This window comes from Equus asinus, chromosome 2 (assembly GCF_041296235.1).
Source record: "Equus asinus isolate D_3611 breed Donkey chromosome 2, EquAss-T2T_v2, whole genome shotgun sequence".
Lineage (NCBI taxonomy): Eukaryota > Metazoa > Chordata > Mammalia > Perissodactyla > Equidae > Equus > Equus asinus.
Genome location: NC_091791.1, coordinates 564,657 through 578,963, shown reverse-complemented (window position 1 = coordinate 578,963; position 14,307 = coordinate 564,657). Strand labels below are relative to the sequence as shown.

Sequence of the window (14,307 nt, the reverse complement as noted above, 5' to 3'; positions counted from 1 at the left end):
CTCGAGGTCCTCCAGTCCATCTCGAGTCGACGTGGTACAGGAGGAAAGGGCGTCGGAATAAACCGCAAAATACTCGTTGTTTTGTACACAACAGGAAGCTCTGGTCCATTTCGAGGACGCTGTAGGAAACTACGTTATTTCGGGAAACTTTGGTACGAACATAAGTTCTAAAAATTCGCAAAATACAAATAGGCTTGAAGGATCCATTGTAACACTGTATTAACAACAAAAAGAACAGGAACCGCTGGGAGGTCACCTGGAGCAGCAGATCCCCGCGTGGACGAGTACGCGGCCGGACCGGCGCAGCTCGCCCGCCCCGCCTCGCAGGCCCTGCGCCCTCCGTCCGCAGCCGACCCCAGCCCGGCTCGCCGCGCGCGTCCAGACCTCCCTAGGACAGGTAATACACGCCGTAGGCGGCGGGCGCGGCGAGGAGTCCTGGCACCTGCGGCAGGGCGCCTGCCGCGCCGCCGAACACGGCAGGGGAGCCGGGCAGGTGGGCGCCCAGGGGGAAAGGCAGCGCAAAGGAGGGCAGCAGCGGCTTGGCCGCCAGCTTCAGCTTCTCCAGCTCGGCCTCCTGCAGCCGCTTGGCCTTGGCCCGGCGGTTCTGAAACCAGATCTTGACCTGCGTCTCGCTGAGGCTCAGGCTGCTGGAGAACTCGGCGCGTTCCGCGATGGACAGGTACTGCTTCTGGCGGAACTTGCGCTCCAGCGCCAGCAGCTGCGCCGTAGTGAAGGGCGTCCGCGGCTTGCGGTTGTTCTTGTGTTTTCGGAGGGTGCACGGCGGAGGGCTGGGGGCGCCTGGGAGGAAAGAGAAGCACAAAGCAGGCGCTCAGACGCCGGCGGTGCGCGCCCCTTTCCGACACTCCCGGATTCCTGCTAAGGCCGGTTCCGGAGACGAGTCCCGGCTCCGTAACCTTGGCCCTCAGAGGAGACGAGACCCAAAAGCGACTGGGGTGAGAGAGGCAGAGCACCCGGAGCCTGCGCGGGGAGGGGACGCTGTGGACTCGGGCTCTGCCCCCCAAATCAGTGGCCCCGCACCCCAAGGGAGAGGAGGCTCTGCCCTCTTGGAGAAGCGAGAAGCCTGGGCGGGAGGCGGCCGCAGGAACTGCGCGGTGAGCACAGAGGCAGACTCGGCGAAGCAGAAGTTAGCCATCGCGGGGACGGACGGGGGCAGGGTATGCCTGGGCCAGAGAGGCTCGGAGGCAAGAAGACGCGGGGTCGTGGATTGGGGACTCAGCCCCGGAGCAGGCCGGAAGCCTGGTTGGCGTGGGACGCGGGAGCCGCTGTGGGGCTTGTGCGCCGGAGGGCTCGAGGGAGCTGGTTTCTCTGCACTTAGGCCGGGCGCGTCAGTGGCTACTTTCTGAAGTTATGAGGGACAGCGCCGTTCCCGCCCTGGTCCTCCGTGCCTGGGCCGGGAGGGCTCCTCTCCCGGCCCCGACCGTGCAACAGGGCACTTACGTGGGGAGGACGAGCGGGCGGCCGGCGGGAACCAGGCCCTGGGCTCCGCAGCGCCCCGCGGCCTCTCCTCCCGGGGCGTCGGGGGCTCCCGGCCCAGGCCGCGCTCTGCCTCCAGCAGCGAGTCGACACTGAAGGGCAGCGAGCCGGACCCCGCGAGGACCCTACCGCACGTCCTGAGCCCAGCGGGGTTCATGCTGAGAGACGCCGGGGCCATGCGCAGGCCGGGCGCGTGGCTACCGGGGCCCAGCAGGCGCGAAGCGGGGACAGCGCGCGGCACGACTGCCCGGGACTTGGCGGCGCCCTAGCCCGTGGTGTCCTATAAAAAGGCGGTGCTTCTTTCATGCACCGCTATCCAATCGTCGCGGCCGCGGCCACGTGGGCCTAGGCGTCCATTGGCCTCACTGCCCCGAGGGGGCGGGACGGACAGGGAGGGGCGGGATGGCCGCATGGGACCCGTGAACCCTCGGCCCCAGCTCTCCCGGTGCGCGCGAGTGGGCTCCTAGCGTACGCCGCTGGCTCCCCGAGAGCTGCAGGCCCAGCCCGTGTTCTCCTGCCCAGGAGGCGGCTGGGGCACCCGGGGAGCGCGCAGAGCTGGCCCCAGCCTCCCCAACCGGAGGAGCCGACGGCGGGCGCGGGCTGGCGGAGCCGCAGGCGGAGCAGCGGCCCTTGACCGCGCGCGGATCCTGCGACGCCCAGAGCTCAGCGCCCCCCGCAGTGTCGTCCCTCCGTCTGTTGCCGGCTGCTCTTCCCGCTGCGCCCTAGCCCGGAGCCGGAACCCTCAGCGCGGGCCTGCCTCGGCTCAGGCACTCTCTCCGAATCCTGGGGGCCACAAGTGACGCATTCTGCGTCCCGACTGACGACTCCGCTTTCGTCGCCTTGAAGTCGGCCTGTGGTGCCCTTGGCCCTGGGTGGCTTTTCAGGCACCTGAAGCGGCCGAGCGCCCTCCCGGGCAGGGGCAGCCCCTCGCACTGCCCGGGTGTCACACGGCGCGGCCCTAGGCGCAGCCGGGAGCACGTCGGAGGTCCCTGGGCGCGAGCCGGGGCCGCGGGGAAGGGAGCGGCGGCCGCCCTCTTTCCCGCCCCCGACGCGGGGCTTGGGACACAGGCGGGCGCCTTGGCCGTTCCTGGCCGGGAGCGCGGAGTCCGCCTCTGGGTGTGCGGTTCACCGAGAGCCTCTCCCGCTCCGCACTTGTTCGGCCGAATCCTCCCGGAACCTGGAACTTCCGACCTGGGACCTGGGACGAGCCCCGCTGAGAGGGGCGTTGGGCGGCGCGGGCTTTCCACCGACCCCAGCCCGGAGGGGCCGCTCCCGGTAGGCACCCGCGGACCGAGGCGGAGACAGGGCCCCACCCTGGGCTCGCAGGAGGAGGAGCCAGGCCCGACAGAGACCGTCCTTGGTTGGACCAATCTCTGGTTTAAAAACCTTCTTGCGAGCTGCAGACGAGGCGCCGCTGTGCCGGCTCTCCCTGAAGGCAAGAACCGCGCTGAGCATTAGAATGAGTCCTGAGACCGGTTTGCGGGTAACGACTCTATGTCCGATTAATATCCTAGACCACAGAAATAGCAACTTAAATCGATATATGTTTATTTTTGAAAAAACAAGTTTGCTTTAATGAAATCCAGCTTTTGGGAACAGTTTAACTGTCCAGCTCAGCCAGAGAAATTCAATTAGAAAGTTTTTTTTCTCCATGCAAATTTAGAAACATGTCTAAAAGGGGCCCTCAGGCCGCTCCAGGGCCAGGCCTGGTGTCTGCAGCAGGATCAGCTCTTTCTGTATTCCAAGATGGATTGCCCCTTTCTAATGTAATAAAGATGTTCTGAGTTGATTGCATCATTAAAGTACGCCCTTTGAAGGCCTCTCTCCCAGTAGTTTATCTTCAGCAGGTCACTCTCGGGAGTGTTTGGAGAAGAATTTTAACAAAGATGACAGCCAGCTGCCCCAGCCTGCGCCATGTCCACTCAGGACGCTCGGAAGGTGGCATCGGGGTGGATGAAGTAGAAGCCTGCACTGCGGGCTGGCTGGCCTGGGGGAAGGAGGGGGTCACAGGGTCAGGCAAGGATGCTGACCTTCAGGACAGTCTTGCCCTTCCTTGCGTGTGTCAGCAGTGGGTGTTTGTCCCTCCCAGTAGGGCAAGGCTAGGCCAGCACTGACCAGGCCCCTGCCTGGCACCAGCTCCAGCAGAGGGGCAGAGGAGGGAAGGAGGATGGGGGAGGGGCGGGGGGTGTGGAGCCCCCAGGATTGGACTTGAAAACTCAGACCCCAACGTTCAGCACAAACAGGTCTCCAGCACAGTGGTATCTCCAGCCCCGACTTGGGCCTGGCCAGCAGAGGCTCTGAAATGGGAGGTAAGGCAAGGAGTAGTGGGTGAGAAGGGACCCACTTCTGTCAACACCGTGGCTTTGGGCGCAGAAACTCACATCCCACATGTGATGGGAGCCTGGACTCTGTCTTTCACCACCAGCAGGGAGGAAGATGCCTGCGGGCACTTGGCTTCCCAGTGGCCCAGGAGCAGGCCAGCCAGGTGTGTTGTGTGGACAGGGGACCAGGCACAACCTCTGGCGACAGGCCCTTCTAGAGGCTGGTAGGTGCTGAGGCCAATGCCCCCACCCCCGTCCCAGGTGTGCCCCTGAAATGATGGCAAAACCCCAAAGACTGCTCTGCTCACCCCACACTTCGGTAGATACTGTCCCCAGCTTGAGTGGCATTGTTTCCCACAGTGACCTGCTGCTTGTTCTGAGCTGCGAGGGGCAGAAGGCCCAGCTAAGGCCAGACACTCTTCTTTCCTGTGTCTCAGGGCCTCCCTTTTGTGCTGACTTCGTAGGGAGTGAACACATTCTCAGCTTTCAGAAATGAGTGCCAGGGGCTGCCTCAGTGGAGTCAGTGTAACAGGATGAGTTTTGAGAATGGATTTTGTTTTGTAGGATTTATACAGCCAAGTCTGGAACTGGACAGGATCAAAACAGAAATATTCTCCCTCCTCTTAAAACTTAGTGGAGGGGAGCGTTTGATGCTGCAGAGCTGAGGTCATGTAAAGCCTGTGCCAGATGGTGACGTGGAATTGAAGGTGACACCACGTTACTGAAGAAAGTAATTTTCCCCTTTTGGATATTGATGACACATGTCCAGTCTTTGATGGGAAAAAACTGAGCAGACTTTCCCTGCTGCCTAGCAGCCAGTGGGGACCAGCAGTTTGCGCACAATGGCATTATTGCTGGCCTGTCTCGTGCGGGCAGCTGACTCCCAGGGTCTCACTCCAGGGCAGGACCACCAGCTCCCGGCCTCCTCCAAAGACTGCACTTCCCAGACAGTGCAATCTCCAAGGAAAAGCCGAGCTGGAAACCACCAATTTATGCCTCATCCTCTTACATCATTGCTGTCAGCTTCGGCCCCAGACAGCCTCCCATTCATCCTGAAAGGCCAGGGCTGCTCCCCTCCCCAAAGGCATTTATTCATGTTGGAGTCTTTGACATTTTCCTTCTCAACTTACTGGAAAATTGTCCAAACACAAGAGGGCACTTTACCCATAACTCTGGACAGAGAGGGACCAGTTAACAAGAGCTCCAGCAGCTGGCAGGTATGATAAAGCAGGGCAGGTGGGCCGTGGGTGGGCTCCAGGTGGGACATGAGGTCCTCCAGCTGAGACATGAGGTCCACCTGGCGATGCTTTGGCATCACTCAGGAGAGGAGCTGCTCTCATCAGACGAGGCCTGTGAGACTCGAGAGGCTCAGATGCAGGTTCATCCTGTGGCCCCCGTCCCTTCATGGCATCTCCTCCCTTCTTTCCTTCTCCTGCTCACCTTCTCATTTTTCTGCCAGTTTACTTTCATACTTACTCTTTACCAAACTTCCTGAAGGGGGTAATCAGAGGAGAAGCCCGTCTGTATTGAGCGACCCCCTATCCAGAGAGGCATGTGCATATAAGTATGTCCAGTACAGAATGAACCCCAGGACGTCCACAGCCTAATCCCCAGGCCCTGGGAAGATGTCAGGGTCTATGGCAAAGGCAGGATTAGGCCTGTTAATCAGGTGGCCTCGAGATTGGGAGGTCATCCTGGCTTTCCAGGTGGACCCAATCGAATCAGAGGGTCCTTGAAGAGGAGGGAGAGTCGGAAAGAAGAGTGAGAGAAGGACTCAGCCTCCAGTGCTGGCTTTTGTGGGCAGCCTCTGGGAGCGAGGAACTGGGTTTCCCCTGGAGCCTCCAGCAGAAACCAGCAGCTGACAACCTTGACTTTAGCCCAGGGAGGCCCCTTGGACTTCTGACCGCCAGAACTGTGTGACATAAACCTCTGCTATTTCAGTCACTCAGTCGTAGCAACTTGTTACAGCTGCAACAGGAAGCCGACCCACCCTCCGAGGCACCTGTCCTCACCCCCTCTTTGTGGGAGAGGGAATTGAGGCTCAGAGACACAGGCGACTCGGCGGGGGTCAGGCAGAATGGGCCCGCCCTGTGTGCCTCTGAAGTCAGTGCTGTTTCCTCCATACACTGCCCGATGGGGAGGTGGACCTGGCGCTGTCTCTGGAGCTCAGCTCTCCTCCCAGCTTCTCCCCTATGGCTTAGCCACAAGTCAGAGGTAGGAGGGAGCAAGGGCCTGTGGCACACTGGGACCTCTGCTCTGGCACCAGCCCTCCTGGGAGCCCAGGCCTCCGTGGCGTGTCCTGGAGGCTCCCTCCCAGCCTCCCTCACTCTGCCTGCCCAGCCCCATCTCCACAGCCCCTTAGGTGGGATGTGCTTCAGGTGCCTCCACTCTGCTAAACCAAGCCCAGGGTGCTGGCTGACCCACTCCGGTGACAGAGGGCAGGTGGCGGGTGGTCTGTGTCTTTGTGAGGGCCTGGCACATCTGCTGCTGTCCACTCCGAGACCAGCTGGGTGCCTCCTGGACTTAAATGCCCTGGGCCCAGGCCTCAGGACCCCAGGGCTGGGGCAGGGGCTTGGTCCCCTGAGGATGGATGCTGGCTGCTCAGAGGGGTGGAGTGGGACTCCCTCCTGGTTTGCCAGCCCCAGAAGCTGCTTCTGTGCACCTGTCTGTGTGTCTATCTGTCTGATAATCTCTCTCTCTGTCTCTCTCATTGCCCTGATCCATGGTGTGGCACTGGCTGAGCTGATAAACAGATGTGGTAGGATGTGCACGTGGGGCCTGGGCACAGGGTCAGGGCCTGGGGCATGCCGAGCACATGCCTTGCCCCTCTACTGCTCCCCATTTCTCTGGAGGCCTTTCTCCGGTCCCTCTCAGAACTCCAGGGTTCTGCCCCCTGCCCAAGGCTCCTTGGACAGTCACTCAGTCCTTCCAGCAGTGGGAAGCACTACCACAAATTCTCACTTGCCAGGCAGTCGTCCCCTTAAATGCAGATTCCTGGGCTGTGATGCCCAGCTGGGTCAGACGTCTGCAAGGCCAGGGGGCCATGGCTTTGGGTGGCTGGTGGGCAGCAGTCCTGCAGCCAGCTCACCACATACACGGTGGTCACTGTGGTGAGGCCAGAGAGAAGTGGGGAGTGTAACAGATCCAGGAGACGGGCAGCTCTGTGGGCCCTGGGCATCCAGGGATGTGGAACCTCATCCAGGTCTGAGGGACATTTGCCCAGTGCTCACCTCACCACCCATGCTCAAGAAGCTGCTCTGCGTGCCCCTCGCCGCACCCCTTGCTTGGCCACGAGGCCCCGGGAGCCTGGCACTGAAGGCTGTGTGCAGCCCAGCCACAGCTCAGCCCTCCCGCCTCCCTCCCTCCCTGGACAGGCCAGCAAACTGAAAAACAGCCTCACTTTCTGGAGGGGTGAGGGTCTGGGGCTTGAACCCCAATTTCTCTTCTCATGTCCTCCTACTCTTTTCTTCATATCCTGGGGGGCTTGGGCCTTCCCCAACCCTGACTGGGGCAGCTCAGTGCTGCGCCCCCAGCCACCTCTTTATCTGTGGAGTGGTGACTGGCTCTGCCCTGCTTGGGGTGCAGGTAACCTGGCCTCCTGAGCTGGCGTCTGAGGTGAGAGGTCCGTCCTGCTCCCCCTGGGCCTCCTGTCTGGCAGAGCTGAGTGTTGAGGGGTGGCCACCGGGCCGATTGCCTGTGTCCAGCAGGGGTGGGGCTCCGTCTCCTGGGGGAACTGGCTGTTGGGGGTCCGATTGCAGAGACCAGGCAGGGCTGGGGGGCCTTGAGTGGGCACAAGGAGAGTGGCAGACCAGCCAAAGCCACCCCTGTGCAGAAAGAGCATCCACCTGGCGTCCCACCCAAGGACAGGGCTCATGGCACAGTCCCAGGTGTGGGACGGAGCTCCGCAGATATTTATGGGATGTTTTTTTGCGATTACTGAGTTGTAAATATTTGTTTTATTTTCAAGATTAACAACTTTGCTTTGGAGATGCTTGAAAACAAGGGGTTGGGAGGCCAAGACCATTCAAGAAGAGACAAGAGTGAATACAGGATGGTTCGGAAACAGGCACAGCCAAGCTGCCGCTCCAGGCTCGGTGCTTTGGCTCTGAGGCCCCAGAGGGGACAGTAGTTAGACCCAGGGCTTTGGGCACATGTGCCGTGGGCCCCTGCTCTAAGGCATGCTGGACAGGCAGGACTGTGGCATGAAGGTGAACAGAGAACCCATGGAGCCCGCTGGCCCAGCTCTGTGGGCAGCCGGGGTCTTGTCAATGCTGCTGGTCCCAGTGACCAGTGCTCAGGGTCACTGACGTCATTGGTTCCTTTCCTCTGCTTAGTTTGGGTTCTGTTTGCTCTTCTTTTCCAAATTTCCAAATGAGGAAGCGCATCACTGATTTTTAAACTTTCCTTGTTTTGTAATACAGCATTCAGTGCTATGAATTTTACTGCTTTAGTGGCATCTCACAAGTTTGATATGTCTTCATTTTCACTCAGTTCAAAATACTAGTTTCCTTTTTGGTTTCTTATTTGACCCAGGGTCACACAGAAGTGCGTTATTTAGTTTCCAAGTATTGGGGGATTTTCCAGGGATTTTGATTTTATGTTGATTTTCAGTTTACTTCCATTGTGGGCAGAGAACACACTGTCTGACATGAGACCTTTTACATTGATTGAGACTCGTGTCATGGCCCAGAATACGGTCTGTCTCAGTCAGTGTTCTGTTGTCCTTGAAAAGAACATGGTTCTTCTGTTGCTGGGCAGAGTTGTCAGTAAAGGCCAGCTGGGTCGAATCGGTTGATACACACCTGTCCACTGTATCCTTGCTGATTTTCTGCCTCCTTGTTCCATCAATTATTGAGAGAGTGGTATTGAAATCTTCAGCAGTAATTGTGGATTTGCCTATTTCTCTTTGTGGTGGTACCAATTTTTACTTCAAGTATTTTAAAGCTGTCTTATTAGGTATAATAAATATTTATTTATGGGTTATTTGGATAAACGTTTAAGATTTCTATGTTCTCTTGAAAAATCGACTCCTTTATCAATACGAAATGATCTTTACATCTGTACTTTCGGCTTTCAAGTCAACTTTGTCTAAGGCTAGTAGAGAGACTCAAGCTTTATTCTGACTGGTGTTAGCATGGTCTATCTTTTCCATGCTTTCACTTTTAGCATAGTTTGTCTTTCTCTTGTTTTTTTTCCTCCCCAAAGCCCCAGTACATAGCTGTAAATTCTAGTTGTAAGTCCTTCTAATTCTTCTATGTGAGCTGCCGCCACAACATGGCTACTGACAGACGGGTGGTGTGGTTCTGCAACCAGGAACCAAACCCGGGCTGCTGGAGTGGAGCGGGCTGAACTTTAACCATTAGGCCATCAGGGCTGGGTCAAGTTTGTCTTTATCTTTAAGGAGTGCTTTGTGTCGGCCGCATGTAGTTGAGTCTGGCTCCTTTATCCATTCAGACGGCCTCTGCCTCTTAATAGGTATTTAGGGCATTTACATTTGGTGTACTTATTGATATAGTTAGGTTTAAATCTATTATATTACTAATTATTTTATAAATGCCCATCTGTTCTTTGCTCCATTTTTTCTTTCTTTTGGATCAATTAAATATTTTTAAATTATCCAACCTATCTCCTTTGTTGGCTTATTAGCTATACGTCTTTTATTATTATTTTAGTGGCTGCTTTAGGGTTGACAGTAAAGATCTTCAATTTACCACAATCTACCTGCTGGCGATATCATCCCACTTTGTGTGTAGTGTAAGAATTCACAAGAGTGTCGGGTGTCCCCATTTCTCCCTCCAGCCCCAGGTGCTGCCATCGTGATACTTTTTACTTCTATGTGTTATACACCCCACACTGCACTGAAATCATTTCTGTTTAAATGGTCAGTTATCTTTTAAAGAGATTTAAATAATAAGAAAAAATCTTTTCCATTCCTCTATGTAGTTACAATTTCTGGTGCTCTTCATTTGGTTGTACACTCATATTTCCCTCTGGTATCACTTTCCTTCTTTCTTTAATATTTTTTGCAGTGCAAGTCTGCTGATAAATTCTTTTAGGTTTTGTATGTCTGAAAAAGAGTTTATTTCTCCTTCAATTTTTAAAGATATTTCCTGGGCATAGAATTGTAAGTTGACAGGTTTTAGTATTTTGAAGATGTTGCTCTACTGTCTTCTCATTTGCACTGTTCCCAACAAGAAATCTGCTCGGTCTTTATCTTTGTTCCTGTGGCCATGAGCTGCCTTTTCCCTCTGGTTACTTTTAAAATTTTATCTTTCCTGTTGGTTATGAGCAGTTTGTTTATGACAGGTCTTGGTGTAATTTTATTCACGTTTCTCGTGCTTGCTTTTTGTGGAACTTCTTGGATCTGTGATTTAGAGTTTCCATCCAATTTGGGAAATTATCAGCCATTATTCAAACACTTTTTATGATTTCCTCCTCGTCTGGGGATGCTCTTTACATGTATCTTGAGCCTGTTAAAGTGGCTCCGCTCATGCTCTTTTCACTTTTTAAAAAACTGTCTTTTCTTTCTGTGTTTTATTTTGGGCAGCTCTTACCACTGTGTCTTCAAGTTCACTAATCTTTTCTTCTGTGAGGTCTACTCTGCTATTGATCTTACTCAGTGTGTTTCTGACCTCAGACATTGTAGTTTTCACCTCTAGAAGTTCTATTTGGGTCTTTTTTATATCTTCCTTGTCTCCACTTAACATTTTTAACAATGGAATATTGTTATAATAACTTTTTGCTAAGTCTATCATCCATTTCAGTTCTTGGTCAATTTTGACTGAATTTTTTTCTTTTCATTAAGGGTCCTATCTTCTGCTTCTTTGGTTCTTTGTAATTTTTGATTGGATGTTACACTTTATGAATTCACCTTGTTAGGTGCCCGTTTCACATTCCTATGACCGTCCTTGAGCTTTGTTTGGGGTAAGTTCCTGGGAACTTGAAGACACTCGGTCCTCCGAGTCTTTTTTATAAGAGATGGTGGGTGGGGGAGGGTCTGCAGCAGTGCTCAGCTGGGGCTAATTACTCCCCGCCTAAGGCAGGGCCTTCCATCCCCTCCCTAAGCCCACGGATCAAGGAGTTTTCCGTCTGGCTCTTGGGAACAGGCACTGTTCCCAGGCCTGACTGAGCACCAGGCTTGCCACTCTAACCCTTTTGGATGTTGTCACCCACTACCTGGCTGGTCTCCTCACACGTGTACACCGGTCAGTCCTCAGCTGAATCTCAGAGGGGCCTCGGAAGAAGCCCAGAGTCCTTGCCCTGTGCAGCTCTGCCCTCTGGTCCTCTGTCCTGCTGACCCAGGCTCCTCTGTCTCCCCAGACTCTCAGCTCCATCTCCTCACCCAGGGAGCCCATCAAACTCCACCTGGCTCCCTGCATGCACCCCAGCCGTGAGCCAGGGTGATCATAGGGCTTACCTTGTTTGTTTTCTGTTTCTGAGTAACCACGGTCTTTCATGGCCTGATGTCCAGTCTCTGTAAAACTGTAGTTGCATATATCTTGTCTGCTTCTTGGTTGTTTCAGGCAGGAGAATAAATCCTGTCTCTGTTCCTCTGTGTTGGCCAGAAGTGGAGTCACCTAGACTGTGTTCTAGGTTGGCACCCACATGGGTGAGTCCAGGGAGCAGGCAGCCAGAGCTTGTTGGGACTACACCCCAGCATGGCACAGTGACACCTGGCAGGCATCTCCCATGTGTTTTCTAAGAGATTCTAGCTTTGGGGGGTCAGATAGATGCTCTGCAAACTGGAGCGGGAGAAACTGCTTAGCAGGTGCTGACAAGTCCCTGAGGGTTGGATCTCTGCAGGTTTCCGCAGACACACCCAGTAGTGTGGGAGCCAGCCAGGGGTGCCAGCTCACGTGGTCTCGCTTCCTGCCCTGCAGTCGGGCCTGTGCATCCACCTGTCCTGGCTCCTTCCCAGCTCATCACAGGCCACCCAGGCGTCTTCAAATTATGTCACTCTTGCTGACCAGCCCCTGATACACTGGAAGTTTAAGAAAATTGTCAGTGCAATTCCTGGGTCTGTGTAGTTTAAGCTCAAAAAGTAGCCATTTTTTGAGGTGTTGCAAAGAAAACAATTATGATTGGGACTTGAAATGTGGGAGCAAGAACTGAGGCCAGGGTTGGAACAATGGTCAAGCCGTGGGTGCTTCAGCCAGTGAGGAGACAGAGGAGAAGGTCCTGGGGGCTGGGCCCCTGAAGGGTGTCCCGGGGTCCCCCATCACCAGGGATAGGGCAATGGCACAACCTCTGAGTGCTGGGGACCCTGGACAGGCAGCTGGGGGTACCCTCATGGTGGGCCCCCACCATCCTGCATGGAGCAGCCTCTACCATCCTGCATGGAGCAGCCCCCATGGGGCCCTGAGGTGCCAGCTGGTCTTAGCCCCCACCCCGCGCCCTCCTGTTTCCTGCCATCTTAGCAGAGAGCTGGCCTGAAAACTGGGTCTGCCTCCCGTTCCAGTGGGTCCCACAAGAGCAAGGACGCCCTCGTGACGGGTAGGAATGCCGCGAGCGTCACGTTTCTGGCACGGGATTTATTATAAACATCTCTGCCTCGAAGAGTCACCAGAGGTTGTGGAAAACTCCTCCCTGGGGTGAGTGTGCTGAGTTCTTGCCATGAAATCCCGTCCTGCCCTTTCACCTGCACTGCTCAGAGCAGAAACTGCAAGGAGGCCGGCACGGCGGGCGCTCACTCCCACCTGCGCCCAGGCTGAGCGGCCGTCTTGAGGGGCCAGGACGTGCAGTGCAGCCTTTGTACAGGCATTGGCTTGGGCAGAGGAGAGGGGATGCGGGAGCATAGAGAGCGTTGAAGGAAGAGGCCAGGCCACGGTGCTCAGAGAGGCGGGGCCAGAGGATCCACAGGGGAGGGGCCACGAGCTCCAGCGGGGCGGGGCCAGAGTGCTCAGAGAGGTGGGGCCACGGGATCCAGGGAGAGGGGCTACAGTGCTCAGAGGGGAAGAGCAGGTGGTAGCTCAGAAGCCTGTCGAGGCTCTCGGTCAGTGTTCTCCTGGGAGTTAAAAAGGGCTCCCAGAGTGTAGGGGACAGAAGAGCGCGCTTTGTCCTGGCCATTTCTGGACAATGCAGTCCACCACGGACAGTCTCTCTGGGGGAGAGTCCTCCCTCGAGACCCTCTGCTGAGAAGGGGCTGATGGGAGCAGCCTGGAAATGTCGGAGCAGCAGGAGGCCCTGTGGCCAGAGTGTAGGGAGTGAGGGGAAAGCGGGCGCTGGGGCAGGGCGCGTCCTGGGGCTGCCCCGGCCAGGTCAGGGCTCTGTTCTGGAAGCACGTGGAGGGACGTTGCAGGCCTGCCTCGAGGACCCTGTGAAGTCCAGGGAAATGTGCGTGGCATCTGGCAGAGGGATGGTGCTGCCCGGGGTGAGGGTAGAGGAAGTAACAGCCTGGAGTCCGAGGCAGCCCCCACCTCGGGGAAGGAGAGGGGAAGTGGTCGGAGGCTTCACTGCGTTTCTTTTCTCGGCGCTGCAGGAAGAACCGGCAGGGTCACCCCCTGCTGCCTGAACCAGAGCTCAGCACCCCTGTCCGGCCTGCCCCGGCCTGCCCCTGTGCGTGAGCGCGTGACAGGTGGTCCGGGGTCTGCGTGGGGATCGGCGGCTGCCTCTTGGGAGAGGGGAGGGGGAGCGATGTGGGCGGCAGCGTTTCGGGTGGCCCCCCAGCCATCTCACTGTGGAAGGGACGCCCATGAGCCCTTCGGACCGTGGACGGAAGCGCCCTGTACGGGGCCAGCTCCGGCGCGTGGGTGGGGAAGATAGAGACCAGGGGTCCTCCTGGGCCTGGCCCCGCTCCTGGGAAGTGAGAACATCGGTTCGTGCCCCCATCCCCCAAGCTGTCCGGAGCACGCCCCCGACCCCGGACACGGCGGCCAGGGCCCCGGCGCCCGGCACCTCTCCTAGAGAAGTTTGCCTCCGAGCTTCTGCCGAGGCGTCCAGCCCCTTAAACATGGCCGGCCGGCCGAGGCGGGACTCCCCCGGGCGCGCCCCACAATGCGGGAGGAGTGTTCAAAGGGCCGGGTAAACAGGCGGCGCGTCCCGGACAATGGGCGGCCGGGTCTCCAGGCGGGGAGGGCCCGGTGGAATCCGCGTCGGGCTGCCGACGAGGCGCCGCTCTCGGCCCGGACGCGCTTTGTGCTCCGGTTAATGAGCTGGAAACTGCCGTCGCGCTTCCCGGCTGTGAAAATCGCTTCAGGAGCAGCGGAGTCACTTAGCTGCTGCGAGGCCGCGGAACTGGTTTCCTTTGTTGTCCGAGGGCCCAGCGCTTCCCGGCGGAGGCCGTGGGCCAGGGGCTGGGCCTCCTCCCAGGAAGACCCCAAGCAGCCCGGCTTCCGAGGGACTGCGAACACAGCCAGGAGCTCCGCGAATGAGAAGGCTTTCCAAACAAAGGGAACAGCAGACGCCTTTCCCCTGCCTCCCCATTTTCCAGAGCCGCCCCTGCCCCAACTGCTGGACGGAGTAACATGTCCCTCCCTGTCTGGAGGCTTGTGTG

The 14,307-nt window shown here is 57.0% G+C and overlaps 1 protein-coding gene across 1 annotated transcript; it reads right to left on the bottom strand.

Annotated features, from left to right (window-relative positions):
- Nucleotides 1-250: 250 nt before the first annotated feature.
- Nucleotides 251-1,808, bottom strand: LOC106841080 (homeobox protein MSX-3-like). The gene is made up of 2 exons (XM_014856871.3): nt 1,459-1,808; nt 251-798 (listed from the first exon to the last, which is right to left on the bottom strand). Exons 1-2 carry the CDS (start codon nt 1,670-1,672, stop codon nt 389-391), a joined length of 624 nt encoding a protein of 207 aa, XP_014712357.1. The 5' UTR covers nt 1,673-1,808; the 3' UTR covers nt 251-388.
- Between the last annotated feature and the right edge of the window lie 12,499 nt (nt 1,809-14,307).